Here is a 17,088-nt window from a genome sequence, read left to right on the forward strand (position 1 = left end):
TTCAACAAGTGGGCCCAACAAGTGGAGAGGTATAGGATGGCTTCTGGCTTAATGTAGAAATTACAGGAACACCAAGTGAATGCTCTCATTTTTTGCTATGAGAGACATAAGAACATAAGAACAGCCCTGCTGGATCAGGCACAAGGCCCATCTAGTCCAGCATCCTGTTTCACACAGTGGGCCACCAGATGTCTCTGGGGAGCCCATAGATGTATGTGCATGCCCTTTCTCCTGCTGTTGCTCCCCTGCAACTGGTATTGAGAGGCATCATGCCTTTGAGTCTGGAGGTGGCCCACAGTCACCAGACTAGTAGCCACTGATAGACCTGTCCACCATGAAACTGTCTAAGCCCCTTTTAGAGCCATCCAAGCTTGTGGCCATCACCACATCCCATGGCAAAGAATTCCATAGATTAACTGTGCACTGTGTGAAAAAGTGCTTCCTCTTGTCAGTATTAAATTTCCCGACCTTCAGTTTCATGGGGTGACCCCTGGTTCTAGTGTTGTGAGAGAGGGAGAGAAATTTCTCTCTGCCCACCCTCTCCACTTCATGCATAATTTTATACACCTCGATCATGTCTCCCCTTAGTCACCTCTTTTCCAAGGTAAAGAGCCCCAGAGGCTGTAGCCTTGCCTCATAAGGAAGGTGATCCAGGCCCTGATCATTTTGGTTGCCCTCTTCTGCACCCTTTCCCATTCTACAATCTCCTTCTTAAGATACGGTGACCAAAACTGTACACAGTACTCTAGATTTGGCTGCACCATGATTTGTATAAGGGCATTATAATATTAGAACTTTTATTTTCAACCCCCTTCCTAATTATTCCTAGCATGGAATTAGCCTTTTTCACAGCTGCCACACACTGAGACGACACTTTCAATGAGCTGTCCACCACTGTTCCCTCTAAGGCGTGCGCACATGTGCACGCTCACAGGTTTTCCAATGTCTGCTCAGTTAATTTTAGATCCCACTCAGGTTGAATTAGGAAGGCCCCACTCCGAATGCATCTGCACACACAGTGTCCTGAAACTGCCACCCTGAACAAAATTCATTCCGTACAGAGATGGGAAAAAAAATTAGAGGGACCACTGCTGTCCACCACGACCCGAAGGCACTGAGGAGGATATTCTGTGTGGTTTACCCCTCACTACAGAAGACCAAAAAGATTACAAGAAAGTGAAAGAAGCTTTTGATAATCATTTCACTGAGAAACAAAATGTCACATATGAAAGGGCTAAGTTTAATAGGGGATGCCAGGAACTAGAAGAAACTGCAAAAACCATTTTTACTGCTGTGCATGTGCCCTAGCTGAGCAATGTAACTATGGAGCTCACAAGGAGGAGCAAATGACCCGAACGGAGGCAGTTCATTAAAATCTAAAAACATATATTTTTGCACCTGGAGTAGCATCTCTGATTCCACATAAGCCTTAAGTCCACCAGCTATTCATAGCTACATGCACATTTCCGCAAGCCATTCTCACCTTTTGTTTGGCAAGTTACACCTAGACTGGCCAGTTCATGCAACCGCCCAGAGACACAAGTTTTGGGCAGTATAGAAATATGTTAAATAAATAAAACTATGAACTTCATTGTTTTACCTGAGTTTCTACCCCTCCTGTGAGGCGGCATGACTTCTACATTGCCTCCAGGCATGTTTTGGATTACAAGTACTCCTGGCCACTCAGAACCAGAACCTACATCGGAACCAGCATCTACGTGGGAGTCTACTTGGAACTTCACCATACTGGTCTTCAAGTGTGTGAGTGGTAGCTCTATGCTACATCCTGCTTTCCTGCCTTCTTTCCTGTGATAAGATCTGCCCGTGTACCCATCTACAAGTGCACTGAACGCACCAACGGACCAAGGATAGGTAAAACTCATCTTCACCCTCTCTGAATCTCCTCCCCGTTTTTCTCTTCCTGCCTTTAAGCCTTTTCTATGGCAAACCTTAAGCTCATTTGGACCTTAAGCTAAAATTCCTCTTAGTGAGATCCTTGTCAAGACTATCAGTTAAGATTTTATTGCCTTGTCTAACTAATTCTTGCCTTCCTGTACCCTCCATTTTATCCTAAATAAATCTGTTGTATGGCAACTCTGACTCTTCATCATTTCCAAAATGCAAAACTTGCTCAAATTCATACTGTGATAGAGCTGCTCCCTCAAGCCAAGCTAATTCCCCATGCTAAGCCAAAAGCACAGTTAGAATGTCAGAATAGTTCTAGTAATACCACTGTCTGCATATTGCCCTGCACCCTGCAACCAGAAGCCAGGCTCACTGATGAATTTCTGGAAGCAAGGGTTCAGCTTTTGGCATGTTGTCTAAACCTACCCAGCAGTGAGGTAAGTAGCAGCAGGGAGGAAGCATCATTTGCTTTGCTCCCCTGCATGCTCCTTTTGGTATAAGAAGTAGACCATTCCAACCCCACTTTATAGACCAATGGGGCAAGCACATATTTAACAAACATGTGGTCGCTGCCTCTAACATTTAGTTAGGCCTTCAGGAAGAGATTAAGGAAGTCAACAGCAACTGTGTATGCTTTGGCAAGCAATGGTTTGCTTCTAATGTCTGAAAGGAAGTGGGGTTAAACTGATCTGTTTTGAATACTTAATTTAAGCCATGGAGAATGTGAAGTCATAACGAAGGGAGATGTGCCTCTGAGGATGGGCAGAATCCTTTCTCTAGCCAATGAGCAACCACAGTGGCCCTCCACATGTCAGAAAGCGCACTTCTAGATGGGCTTGAAGCAGTGGCACACCTCGGCTATTTTGGAGCCCGGACCTAAAGGGCTTTGGAGACACACACCCCTCCCGCCACCCCTCAAGCCACCCACCCCCACCCCCCACTTTAGGGAAATCTGGAAACTGAGCAGGCAAGCTGCTTCCATGAGCCTGCACAGTGCAACTCATGGGTGTCGCAAGCTCGTAGCATGACATGCTTGCGTCACGACATCACGAGTTGCACTGTGCAGGTGCACGGAAGCGGCTTATCTGCTCAAGCCTCCATCAGGCCCGGCCAGGCCCAGCCCAGGCCCAGTGACTTAGCTGCCACATCACCACGGAGGCCCGCTCAGCTCTCAGCCCCCACTGCCTGGCTGCACAGTGTGCGCACACAAACAACTGGAGAGTGGCGCGGCAGGAGCAGGCTGCAGGGAGGGCCCCCAGGACATTAGAGGCCCCCTCCTGGTGTTGAGGGCCGGACTTTGGACCAGAGGTCCGATCCAAAAAGTGCCACTAGCTTGAAGCTGAGCACCTCCATCCTCCTTACTCCAACTTTTATTGCTTCAACAAATGAAGTTTTCTGTCCTGACACAGCTGGCTGGGTTTATTTTTGTCTTCTTCCAAGATTAGAAATTAACTTCATGCTTGAATGTGTTGTTACGAAAAATATATATATACTTTTTCCCCCTGCCAAGGTTACAAAATTGATTGGAAAATCATCACAGCTGCAGTGGGGCTCTTCCCTCATCTTTTATTAGCTCTTTTCAAAGTCGACTCTGTCACAAAGGAATTCTTTCCTCTCCCTTCTTCATTGCTGAAGGGCAATTACTAATGTTCTTTTCTATTTATTTTAATTAGCAGCTTGTGATAGGGACTATTAAGCAGCAAAATTGAACTGGTACCTGCCGCTAATCTCGCAGGGAACTTTCAGTTTTGCTGCTAACATAGGCAGAGGATGCACAAAATCCTGGGGAACAAGACACAAGTTCTAATACTGCAGGAAAGTAGATTAGAGTGAATTAATGTCCTACAGGCGGAAAAGGTAACTGTTGCATCTTCATCTCTACTGGTTAATTTCTAAAATGAGAGGTGCCAGGGCTCTGGAAGCAATGGCCTCGAAGACATACTGAGGGCTGGTTGTTGCCACTCATTTGTGACAAGAGACCACCACCACCGTCCTGACTGTATTTTCTTTATTATTTCTCCAGATTTTAATTCAGGCATTCAAAGTGGCAGGTCATAAGAACATAGGAAGAATCTTGCTGGATCAGGCCCAAGGCTATCTAGTCCAGCATCCTGTTTCCCACAGTAGCCAACCAGATGCCTCTGGGAAGTCTACAAGCAGGAGATGAAGGCATGCCCCCTCGCTTGCTGTTACTTCCCTGCAACTAGTATTCAGAACTTGGAGGTAGCCTATATCCATCAAGACTATTATGCCACTGAAAGACCTGTTCTCCATGAATTTGTCTAAGCCCCTTTTAAAGCCATCTAAGTTGGTGGATATCACCACATGCTATGTGGCAGAGAATTCCATAGATTAAACTCCATGCTGTGTGAAAAAGCACTTCTTTTTGTCAGTCCTAGATTTCCTGGCAATCAGTTTTATGGGATGATCTCTGGTTCTAGTGTTGTGAGAGGAAGAAAAGCTTCAATCTTCCATACCATGCATAATTTTATAAACCTCTTTCAGGTAGAATAATTTACTATTTGCATAGTCAATGCAATTCCACTGACATTGTCATTCATATCTACACAAAAAAATCCTATCTCAGTTTCTAATTTATTCATTTAACTATTATGGCTTTCCTCAAGGAACTTTGTGAGGGTGCTGCACATTATTTGCTGGAGCTGTCTATCTCACGTATGAAACTGCAACTTCCAGAATTCCTTGGGCGGAAGACAAGGTAGCCTGTAGTGTGGACACACCCTGTCTCAGGCCTCCCCTTCCCACTCAGACCATAGCATTTAGCCCTGGCTGGTACCTTCTGTAGTTAAGCTGTCAACAAAGTGGGAAGTAGAAGTAGTGACATCTTCTCTGAGTAGTGTGAAGGGACTGCTGCTGGGGGGTGACGAATAGTAATGTTCATCCTCTTCAAAGTCTGCACAGGTCTTTTCTTCTGACTGAAATGACAAGCAAAATCAAGTAGTCCCTGCTCATGTTTATTATTTTATTTATTTACTAACGATAGGTATTATAATACTTATCAAGGTGCTGGTTTCAACCTTTAAAGCCCTTAACGGTTTGGGCCCGGAATACCTGAGGGACCACCTGCTCCCAAGGCTTGCTGCCCGCTTGACGAGGTCATCTGAGGGGCCTCTGCTCCAGGTGCCGACAATGAGGGAGTCTCAGTTGTCCTGCACATGGGACAGGGCCTTCTCTGTTGCTGCCCCCAGACTCTGGAATTGTCACGCCCTCAAGCTCCGACAGCGAGGAGGAAGGGGAAGCTGTCAACTTTCCAGGCGATGCAGGAGTGTCTGAGGGGCAGAGCCCGGCTGTCAGTGTTCATGAAACAGCTGTGGATAATGACTCTGAGCAGGCACAACAACCTGAGGCAGCAGAAATCGTGAAAGACCAATCGGAAGAAGAGCTATGCAACCAACCCCCGCCGACCCTCCCAACAGCGGCGTGTCACGAGACGCAGAGATCAATTGGAGACTATTAGGAAAAGCAAACACCTCTTGCAGAGGGCTGATAAGCCTTAAATCCCTGCCAGCTGGGAGCTCTCGTGGCTTGCACTATAAATCACGTCGTCAGTCGGCTACTCACTGCTGAAAAACAACATTCGTCAAACTATATGTCAACAGCGTGCAGCCAAGTCCGGTCAAGACCTTGACAGGAATGCTCTCCCGGTGGTTATTCGCTCCTTGGTCTCCATCACAGCTTTTAGAAAGCATGTTAAATCCTGGCTTTTTACCCAGGCTTTTATATGATTGTCTCTGCTGCTGCTCTTTGTATTTTGTACTGTTTTTATGCTTGTTTTTTGAATTTTTAATCAGATTTGTTTATATTTTTAGCTCAATATTTTAACTGTGTCTTTTTTACAATTTTGTTTTTAAATTCTGCTGCAAACCGCCTTGGGATTGTTTTAATGAAGGCAGTATATAAATTTAACAATAGAGAAATAAATATTACTACGCTATATACACTATAGGTATTATGGCACACTGGCTGATATCCTTCCTGATGAATGCTGTGCTAGTGCACTAACTAGTTGTGCTAAGTCAGGAGCTTGTGTTGGTGTAACACAAGCAAACTTGTTTGTGTAATATGTTGCACAACCTGTGGCATGCCTCATATGTTTTTGTTTTGCAGGGAACTCTGGTGCAATAGCGCTGTTCTGATAATCCCCGTGATGTCAGCCACTGCCTTTCTCCCAATGCATTCGAGCTGATTCACATTTTAAAACAGCTGACAATTCAAGAGACACAACCAGAGGGGAAAGGAACACAGAGGAAAGAGGTAAGTAAGAACATTCAGGTCTCCACGGCCGTTGCAGAAGACAGTTCTGGGAGGTGAGGACTGGACCCAAATGCTAGTCTGTCCCAGCCAGGTCAATGGAGGGGACCTCGCTGGCTCAGCTCTCCTGCTGCTGCAGCCAGATGGGGTGAACTTCCTATGTGTTCACTCATAGGAACACAGGAAGCTGCCCTACACGGAGTTAGGCCACTGGTCCATCTAGCTCAGTGTTGTCTGCAATGCCCGGCAGTGGCTCTCTGAGGTTTCCAGCTGCAATCTTTCCCAGCCTTATCTGGGCACTTTCCAGATTAGCTGCTCAACAGCAGCAGCAAAATGCCCCCATTTGGGCAAGTCACATTGAAAATGTAAGCAGCAGGGGAGCAGTCTCGCAGCAACTGGGGGGGGGGGGAAGCAACTTCCTTACGCCGGATATACAATGTCCTAGCTTTATATCACAGCAATTAAATTCGAGACAAGGCACTGGCCATGTGAACGGCACCCTGCTGTCTGCGTAGGAACTGCAGTGTCGCAACGCAGGAAGTGTGGAAGCACACTTCCGAGATCTGACGTGACCCCATTGCAGGGTCTAATCTGGAAAGCACCCTGGAGATGCCAGGGATTGAACCTGGGACCTTCTGCATGCCAAGCAGATGCTCTACCATTGAGCTACAGCCTCGCCCTTGATAGTTGGGCTTTGGGGCCAGGTCCTCACCAAGCCTACTGTGCATCTGTGTATCCCTCCAACAGCCACCATTTCCTCTCCCCCTGACTCTGCAGCTTGTCATGGCTGCTGGCTCTCAAGTTCTATGTTCTACATTTCTTTCTGATACTGCCCATCTGTGCACAATGGTACATATGCATAATATAAGGAAGTACAGTGGTCAGTGGTTCTGGCAGCCACCATAAGCAGCAGATACACAGGGCACAGGACAGCATGAAAGCAGCAGCCCTGGCACTCTCACCCTCACCAATCTGATAAACACTAGACTAAATGATCTACAGGTCTGGGTCGCTATAAGACAAAAATGGCTGTCAAGTGACCATCCTTTTGGACCTGATTGCATGCTGATGGTCAGCTGATGTTTCTAAATAGGGCCATTAAGTCTTGAGGGGGGTCTATGTTATGTGTGCTAGGGATCACTGTTAGTCTTCTTTGGATCTTTTGGGCTCCTATACTGTACTTGCTTCTGTCACAATCTTTTTGCTAGGTAATGTTTTCAGTCACATTATGGGCTGCTTCTCATAATCACCCATAAGTACGTACAAAGCAAGTAGGAGGGAAAAACAGGTTCCTGGGGAGTGTGTGCCTGTCATTCGAACCTCCAGCACACCTGGTTACCAACTTCTGCCTGAGATTCTACTGAGAATCTCTGCCCAACTTGACATTTAGCTTTGAAGGTTTTTGTTTTGTTTTGTTACACTTATATCCCGCTTCTTCTCCGAGTAGCTCAGAGCAGTGTATATGGTTATGTTTATCATCACAACAACCCTGTGAGGTAGGTTGGGCAGAGAGATACATGACTGGCCCAGAGTCACCCAGTGAGTTTCATGGTTGAATGGGGATTCGAACTCGGCTCTTCCCAATCCTAGTCCAAAACTCAGCAGAGTCTTGGGCAGAAGTCAGTAAGCGGGCACGTCAGTGGGTTTGGCTGACACAGCTGCCAGGAGCACGTGCTCCTGGGGAAACTCTGGTTCCTTCCTAGTAATTAGTAGTGTAGTAGTAGTACTTGCTTTGTGCTTCCTTATGGGTGATTGTGGGAAGCCGCCCAACATCATGATAAAGTGCTGTTCTTTTTCAAAGGTTTGTTGAATTGCCTGTACTATGTATCACTCTGAACATAGTACTTTTGACTAGTGACAAAGATGGGATCTTGCTGAGAGCTGAACAACCAGTAGGAATTCTCATCTGGAAGGCAGGCTGGAAAACCCTTCTAACTGGGAATCAGAGCTGACCCAAATGGCTCCTACAATAGCTTTTCTGACTTCAAACGATTCCCATTCTCCTAAGTTAGACACCTTATCTGTGTTTTCCAAACTGCCAATGCTTTCTTTTCTTCCCTTTCGTTTTTGCTTAGGTACAGAATGTTTTAATCTTTCTGCCTGTTATAGTTTTGCACCCTCTCTCTTTCTCTGATTTTCTGGTTTTTCACTTCTTTGTGAAGGTCTGTTGCTAATCATGTATCATTCTGTCCATTTTTATTTTTCCTTCAGAAACTTGACTCTCATTCAGCCTATAACTCTCCTTTCTTCCACAGAGCCTTCAGTGGTTGGGAATGGTTATCTTGCTGTTTTCCTAACATGCCGAAAACCATCTGTCACTTTCCCAGTGTTCTAATTTTTGCTCTAATCTTTGCCCAGACCTCCTTGTCATAATTTCTCTTTCTGTGCATGTCCTCATATTTCCCTTCTCTGTTCCCAACACTATCAGCTTCACTTATCCCTTGGTGCGTGTTTAAAAAAAAGAAAGAAAAAAGGCAGAAATGTGCAGTCCACATTTTCTGTTAATGTTCTGTATTTTTCCTTCTTAAAAAACCACAAAACCCCCCTGCAAACTCTCCATTATCTAATGACAGCCTGTCTCGCATGTTCTTTCAGTTTCTCTGAGTGGAATGTGAGCAAAGCAAATATTCCATTCCAGGTCTCCCATGTATTGTGGTGGTTGTACTGTGGTTGAGCAGAATGGGGACACATCAACCAGAGGCGGGCAGCTCAAGGTATTGTGGTGCCTGAGGCGAGGCGCCAAATGCTGCCTTGCCCCATGGCCCTGGTAGGGGCTAGCCCTCTTTCAAAACCAAGCTTTGAAAGCCGTGCAGGGGGCAGGTAAAACGGAAGGTTACCTCTTCTCTCCTGATGTGTCTTACAAGCTTTGCAAGGAGTGTGAGTAGAGAGGTGCTACTACTAGTAAAACTTGCAAGGGTCAAATTCATCACAAAGAACTGCTCCGATGGTGGCGGCAGGAGGCATCTTAAGAACAGAAACATCGGAGATAACCGGGATTGAACCCGAGATCTTTTACATGCAAAGGAGCTACTTTACTAGGGAGCTACAGCCACATCTTGCTGCCCTGCTGGCTCACTGATTTGACTGCCTCACCTCGCCTCATGAAAGGGCTGCCCTTGACATAAATCCCTTGCACACTGACTGTACTCCTGCTCTCTCATCCTCAGAATCCTACAACTGCTCATGCACATCTCAACCATAGTTCTCACTTGGGGTTTTCCTTTAAATGAATGCAGCACTTCCTCTCTCCAAACTCCATGATTTTTCTACATACCTCCAGCTGTGGGATGGGGCCCGTAACTCAGTAGCAGAGTATCTGCCTTGAATGCAGAAGGTCCCAGGTTCAATCCCTGGCATTTCCAGGTAGGGCTGGGAGAGACTCTCTCCTGCCTGAAATCTTGCGGAGCTGCTGCTGCTGCCAGTCAGTATAGATCAGGACTGCTCAACTTAGGCCCCCCAGCTGTTTTTGGACTACCACTCCCATAATCCCCAGCCACAGTAGCCAAGAGCCAGGAATTGTGGGAACTGTAGGCCAACATCTGCAGGACGGCCAGATTTGAGCAGCCCTGGTATAGATAATACTGAGCTACAGTAGATGGACCAATGGACCATTGGTTTACCATGGACCAAGCTTCCTATGTCCCATGAATCTTGTCCTCTCCCTAAGTTCATTTTGGCACCCAGTACATACACATAAGGAAGTGCATACACACTTTGCTAACAGGAGGAGTGATTAGAAAGACACTGTCAGTCTCTGTCAGAGAGCGCTCTCTCTCTCTCTCTCTCTCATGTAAAGGAACAGATTTGCAAAAGAGAACTTCTGACCAACTGGAGGATGGGGACCCTAGTTGAGCACTGAGCCAGGACTACATACTTCTTTCATTCTTCCAGCTTCTTTGATTACCGCCTTACCTCTTGGCCACAGCCATACGCCAACCACTCTTCACGGTATCGGTCAAATCCGCTGGAACATCTGTGGAGAAAGGGAGTATAACAGCGTATGTATCTCCAGTACAAAAACAAACCTGTGATAGTGACACTTTCACTGCCACAGAAGCTCCCAAAGAACTCAGGGAATAATAGTTTGGGGAAGAGGCTGGAATTCCCTGCTACAGCATGCCTGCAGAGGAGCTTTCCTGAGTACATGCTGCTACAGTAGAACTACATATGGGGCAGAAGGAAGATGCGTGAGAAAAGCACTTAGTTCCGGTCTGAGATGGCACTACCAATGCTGCACCACCAGGGCACTTTCCAGACAAGACCCTGCAACGGGGTCAGGACGTATCGAAGAAGTGTGCTTCCACACTTCCTGCGTCATGACACTGCAGTCCCTACACGGACAGCAGGGCACCGTTCACATTTCCAATGCCTTGTTTTGAATTTAATCACTGCGATATAGAGTTAGGACATTGTACATACGGCATGAAAAAGGTTGCTGGTTTTGGGGGGTTGTTAGTTGCTGCAAGGACTAACAAGCAGAAGGTTGCCAGTCTGAATCCTTGCTGGTACTATATCAGGCAGCAGCGATATAGGAAGATGCTGAAAGGCATCATCTCATACTGTGTGGGAGGAGGCAATGATAAACCCCTCCTGTATTCTACCAAAGAAATCCACAGGGCTCTGTGGGCGCCAGGAGTCAAAATCGACTTGACGGTACACTTTACTTTACCTTTAGTTGCTGCGAGACTGCTGTCCCTGCTGATGACGTTTCAAATGCGACTTGCCCAAATGGAGGCATTTTGGTGCTGATGAGCAGCTAGCCTGGAAAGCACCCTGCTCTCCCTGTTGTTGGACTACAGTTTCCATCATCCCCAGCCACAATGGCCAGGGATGATGGGAGTTGTAATCCAACATCTGCAGGAGGGCTGAAGTTGTGCAGTTGTGCAGCCTAAGTAATTCCACTTAGATATGTGGGGGAGTTCTGAAGGTTTGGATGGGATCTGAAGGAATCAGGTGCACATTTTATATGTGCACCACACATATAAGAATCCATTGGGCAGTCATGTGGTTAAAGAACCTTAGCTGCTTTACCAGAACTAGGAACCTAACTCTTTTGCAAGATAGGTTAACTACTGAGGTTTCCTTCAAGTACCCCTAAAAATATAGTTTACTGAAAGTAGTGACAATTCTGTAATAAAGAGATCTAGCACTCCCCAAACTACAGCTCCTGAGCTTCTTTGGTAGGGAACCATGACAGTTAAACCGATTTGTAGCACAGATGACCTTTTGTTCTGAGAGGGGTGCATTTTCTTCAAAATGCTTGCAGGCGCAGGCTAGAAACAGTACGACCATCTGGTCTCATTCTATGTGGGAGGGCTAGGCTATTTTTAAGTGTATGATTTTATGATCAGAATTCCCAAATGGGTGTGGTGCACCAGATACGTGGACAAGTAAATGTAACAAACAAGAGACCAAAAGGGCTTCCTCCAAGGAACAAGGGATTGCATTCCAAAACAGCTGGGCTGGAAGAATCTAGATCGTTGGGATTTTGTGTATGAGAGTGTTGCAGGAGCTTATTCTGATTCTCAAGAAGAAAGAGAACAGCAAGACTGTTGCTACATGCCACCAGTCATGAACATCCAGAACAACAAACTGTTTGCAGAAGGAAGTTGTGCTAGCGCAAAACTGGTTGCACTAGCTACTTGCACTCCATGCAACTGTGGCATGCTTCATTTGTTTTAATGGGAACCGTTGCTCATGAGCGCTATAACGCAATTCTGCAAATCCCATTTTTTTAGTGCAACATCTTAAGCATCTTAAACAACTGAGCTAACTACCACTAACTTGCTCGTTCTGCCATCGGTTTGTTGCTCTGGATTTCAGCCAGAAAGCTTGAAAAATAGTTTCTAGTGATCTGTTTGTCTATTAGTTAATATCTGCACAAGCTGATTTTGGATTTCTATCCTTTTAATGCTGCACTCAGGGAAATATACACCCTTTCCAGCTTGTTGCCGTTTGTATTTCTCCCAGGAATACTTGTACAGGAAAATGACCTTAAAATTAATCATTAGAAATAGTGGAAAAGAGGAATAGGAATATAGGACGCTGCCATATTCTGAGTCAGACCATTGGTCTATCTAGCTCAGTATTGTCTTCACAGACTGGCAGCGGCTTCTCCAAGGTTGCAGGCAGGAGTCTCTCTTAGCCCGGAACGGGTGCCCTCATACTAGGGAATTGGAACGTTCCCCTTCTCGAAATCAGATTAGTAAACCTGTATGTCATTTATGCAATGCTCCTGCATTGGAATAGGGAGGGAAGACGCAACCAAGAGGTTCACGCAGATGAGACAGTAAATCTCTTCTGGAAAAGTTTGTATGGTTTTGTGCAAAAAGACAAGAGTATCTCTTCTAAACAGCAATGGGACAAATTATGGAAATGGACGTTGGACGTAACCCCCCCTCGCCTCCCCGATTACCTGATGTGCCTTGTAATCCCCCATCCCCGAGTTACAGTACTACCTGCATATACTTCATAACCTTGTGGGTTTCTAAATCCTTGTGTGTAAATCTTTGTAGATATATCATGTACAAACAACCACTTTGTATATAAGTGTGCTTTGGCAACGTACTGTATGCTTTGGTAGTTTGTTGGTTCAATTAAAAAAATCTTGTCCTAAAAAAAATAAATCTTGTCCTATCTTGGAGAAGCCAGAGAGGGAACTTGGAACCTTCTGCTCTTCCCAGAGCGGCTCCATCCTCTGAGGGGAATATCTTACAGTGCTTACACTTCTAGTCTCCTATTCATATGCAACCAGGGCAGATCCTGCTTAGCTAAGGGGACAAGTCATGCTTGCTACCACAAGACCAGCTCTTCTCTCAAGAGAAGAAGAGAAGAGTGCACTAGAAGAGACCTGAAAAGTATGTTAGTCAAGCATGCTCGATGCAAACAATTTGGAATGTAAACTTCCGCCCTACAGCTTTGATACCTGGCCAAATATCTCTTGCAGTGGATCTTTGGACTACATCAGGTACGTATATGTAGACTAGTTTTTCCAAGTCAGTGGTGAGGAAAAAGCAGGATGCTTTACCATCTGATCACACACGTACAACTCTCAAAAATCTTTTATTCAGAACAGTACAGCATCACGTGCAAGTTGATGAGTACACAACTCACGAGAAATCAAACTGAAACAAAAGCCAAGCCTTGTATTAAATAAAAGTAAAGCCATCTGGTCAAACTGCCCTTCTTTTGCACCTGATAAAAACAGTGGCTCTGGGCCCGTGAACAGGAATATTTCACAGGGCAATCCTATACATGTTTACTTGGAAAAATGTCCCACTGTGCTCAGTAATGTGTAAACTGTGCAAAGGACTGCCGCCTCAACTCCTCAATTCCCATTTGGGATATGCCTTAATGGGCTCAGGAAGCCACAGGCGGGGAGCAGTTCCCTTAAGAAGCAGGTCCTTACCTGCTCCACTGCCACCCTGCTGCTTTTCTCGGGGTGGCTATGGTTGCCATATTCTGGCTCTCCAAATCTGGGTGCCCTAATTTGCATATTATATAAACTGGCTTGCAAATAATTTGCATCTTATGCAAATTAACAGATGAGTTTTCCAGTTTATATTTATTTATTTATTTATTTATTTTATTTATATACCGCCCTTCCGAAATGGCTCAGGGCGGTTTACTTGTATTTGCTCTGGATATCTAGCAACAATAGTTGGGGAAAATATCTTTGCCTGACTATTCTTCTTGACATATTAACAGTAGCAATAGAACAAAAAAAAAATGTACAGGTTTTCATTAAGTCTGCAATTCTGTACACACTTATTTGAGAGGAGATCTAATTGAAATCAACAGTGCTTACAATTCTGTATAGACACTTATTTGAGAGGAGATCTGGTTGAAAACAGTGCTTGCTTCTAAATAGTCATGCATAGAATCCTTAAAGCTAGACCTTAAACATGACAATACACATCCTAGAAAGTAGGCAGTGATCTATCCTCTCAACTGCCTGATAAATAAATCCCCTGCTGATAAAAAAACAAAGGCAACATTCCTCAGGGGATTACTGTACTGAAGCCATACAGCACACAGAAGCAACTGGGCAGAGATTTCTCTCAGGCTGCTTTCCACTCTGCCAGTAAAATCCGGGCAAACCCAAGGGCACATCTGAAATCAGGGCAAAATATGGGTGATTTCAACAGCGGGGTGGGGGGAGGAGCCAGAATTCGGGGGCTGCCTGAAATTCTGGGTAACATGGCAACCCTAGGCACAGCGCACAGCTGCGACACTGTTCCCTGCAGCCTGCGCACGGCACCGGCACATACATGGCCACCATGCATGTGCAATGGCCATTTGCATGGTCAGCATGGTGTTGCTGACCATGTATTTGCATGGTTTGCTGGCCACACAAATGCTGCTGTGTGCAGGCTTCAGGAACAGCGCCGCAGCTGTGTACAGCCTTTGGTAGAGTGAGCACTGCACCTGGAAAAGCAGCAGGGCGGCAGCAGAGCAGGTAAGCACTGCTTACCTGCTTCTTAAGGGAACCACTCTCCGCCCCGTTGAACTGGTTCAGCTGTGGGCACCCAAGCCGGTTTGGTGCTTCCCTAAGGAGGCGCCAAACTGGTTCGTGCACATTCCTAATTCCCATAGCACTTTCAAAGAGCCGTATCAGCTTCTCCAGGTATGTTACCTGGTGCTACATGCCACCAGTCATGAAACTGCTAGAAAATATATGCACTCACTCACATACTTTACTGCACTTACCTTAAAGTTATGAATAGAAAGATGTAATGTCAGAATTACTTTAGAAACCTTTGTTACATCCTTGTTCTGTCATAGCTGTACGCTGGGTTTGGCGGGCCAAGCAGTTGCCCTACCTGAAGGGGTTACTGAGCTAGGGACTACATCTCCCAACACCCCCTGCCTCTTCCTGTGAGAGAGAAGGGAGGAGCTAGGTTGAGAAAAGAATGAAGGGAAAGACCTGGAGAGAGGGAAGGAGACTGAAAAATAAGCTGCAGGGGGCCTGTGAGACTTCAGTGGGATTCCAGAGCATAAGAAGAAAAGCAATTATAGCAAAGCAGAAATTACTGAGTGGGAGCTCTGGGCCATTTTCATTTGCATTACAGAGAAAATTAGGGAACAGAAGGGCTTGTTATATTTGCTAGGTTTTGCAATTCTGCACAAGCCACATGACAACATTGACAAACTAACTATGGGGAGGCACCAAAAACACTCCTTGCCCAATAGGTGCTATTTATTCTAGGGCCAGCTCTAGATGTGCATAAATTCTACTGCTATGCTAGATTAAATTCTCAGAACAGGACAAGGGCAGCTCAATTAGCTCATTTTAGGTTTGAATGTGCATCCCCCAACACAGCCACTTGCCTTACCTCTGCAGGACATGACACCAATTGCAGTTGAAGGTTAGGTCAGATGTTGTGCAGTCTTCACAGCTCTGGTGCTGGAGGCAAGCTGCAAAAGAGTAAAGGTAAGAATGTTCCAAGTTTTAGTTTCTAAAATGAGAAGTGAACATACAAAGCTTATACAGGTGGACCTCGCATACCTATTCACGCTCCACAAAAAGGCACCATACCTCATTGTTCGCAGATATGAAAGGGTTAAAAACTAAATATCTGTGGGTCCTAGAAGGCCAGAAATGACAGCTGAGGTCATTTCCAGCTGCCATTTTGTTTACAGAAGCCATTTTATGGCTCATTTCATCAGAAAAATGAAGAAGAAAAATAGCGGGGGGAATCATGATTCCCCCCCATTTGGAACTTTTGAGGGGGCATTGCTGGATTCCGGGAGACTCGCGGAGCATGGTAGGGCACTTTATTTGGCCCATTTTTGCATTTTAAAGGTGTTTTTTCAGCGGTTTTTTGGTGTCTACAAACCTTCTATCCCATAGCCTTCAATGATTCATTATTCGTGGTTTTGTTACCCGCAGTAATCTGTGGGAATGGAAACCCCCTCGCAGACAATGAGGTCCTCCTGTACTATCATATGCTAAGGCTGTGCACATGACCACGAACTGAGTAGGACAAGCATCCTACCCAGCTTCAGAAGCTGTCTGCACTCCCGATTTTTGATCGTGTATGAACAAAGACTTCGGTAGGAGGAGGGGAAACGGACTGCACAGGAGAGAGGTGCTGGTGCCAATGGCGTTTCATCCTCCATCAGTAATTTGCTGGTTAAAAGTGCTGGGAAGGCGATGCCATCGGAGCCTGTGCCTGTACCCCACATGATCACTTCCCCCTCCCACGACCTTGGTTTTAGCTCATACATGATCAAAAACCAGGAGTGCACACAACTCCTGAAGCAGAGTAGGATACTTGTCCTACTCAGTTCATAGTTGGGAGAACAAGCCTCCTAGAGCCTTTCTAGACAGTAAATTGTACCGGCTTCAGTGTTGATTTCCATGGGGAATGTTGCTGCCCGTATAAATGACATTCATGTCATTCCACACTTTTCTGCCATGAATAGCCCTCAAATCTATGGAAAAGTTAGATTTTTTTTTTAAAAACCCTTTTTGCTGTGTTAAACGCAGGAGGAGTTTTTGTGTGCATTAGATTGCAGCATGTAGATACTGACAACGGGTTTCTGTGGAAGGCATAGTTGGGGCCTGTCAGGAACCCACCCCGATGCCCCTCCCAAGACCAGGGAGGTGATTTGTTTTATATTATTTTATATCAACTTGGTATATTCTGGGAATTTATTAAGTTATTACTTTGTTTCGCTGCCACCAAATAGTTATTGATTATTCTACTCTCAGTACCTAACTTTGTGGTCATGTAGCCTCGTGAGTGCAGGATAGGAGTATGTGTTCAGTGCATAAAAGAAACAAGGCTTAAAATGTAGAACAAAATACAAATAAGTTTATTGTTATCAAAGGATTGAAATAAGCATCTCTGCAAGGTTAGGAACATCAGCTTCTTTACAATGTTGCTAAATAAGGCAGCTGACTCT

General features: G+C 45.5%; 1 protein-coding gene and 1 non-coding gene across 2 annotated transcripts in view; both read right to left on the reverse strand.

Annotated features, from left to right (window-relative positions):
- Positions 1-17,088, reverse strand: part of PLXDC1 (plexin domain containing 1) — a 92,734-nt gene that overhangs the window by 13,618 nt on the left and 62,028 nt on the right. Inside the window, exons 9-11 of the mRNA XM_053266001.1 lie at positions 15,513-15,594; positions 10,090-10,150; positions 4,703-4,841 (exon numbers count right to left, since the gene is read on the reverse strand). Of these exons, the coding sequence (XP_053121976.1) occupies positions 4,703-4,841; positions 10,090-10,150; positions 15,513-15,594 (282 nt within the window). The remainder of the gene's footprint in view (positions 1-4,702; positions 4,842-10,089; positions 10,151-15,512; positions 15,595-17,088) is intronic.
- On the reverse strand, positions 6,782-6,850 carry TRNAA-GGC (transfer RNA alanine (anticodon GGC)). Its single transcript has one exon. It is a non-coding gene; the product is annotated as a tRNA-Ala (tRNA).

Source organism: Hemicordylus capensis, chromosome 6 (assembly GCF_027244095.1).
Source record: "Hemicordylus capensis ecotype Gifberg chromosome 6, rHemCap1.1.pri, whole genome shotgun sequence".
In the NCBI taxonomy this organism is placed as follows: Eukaryota; Metazoa; Chordata; class Lepidosauria; order Squamata; family Cordylidae; genus Hemicordylus; species Hemicordylus capensis.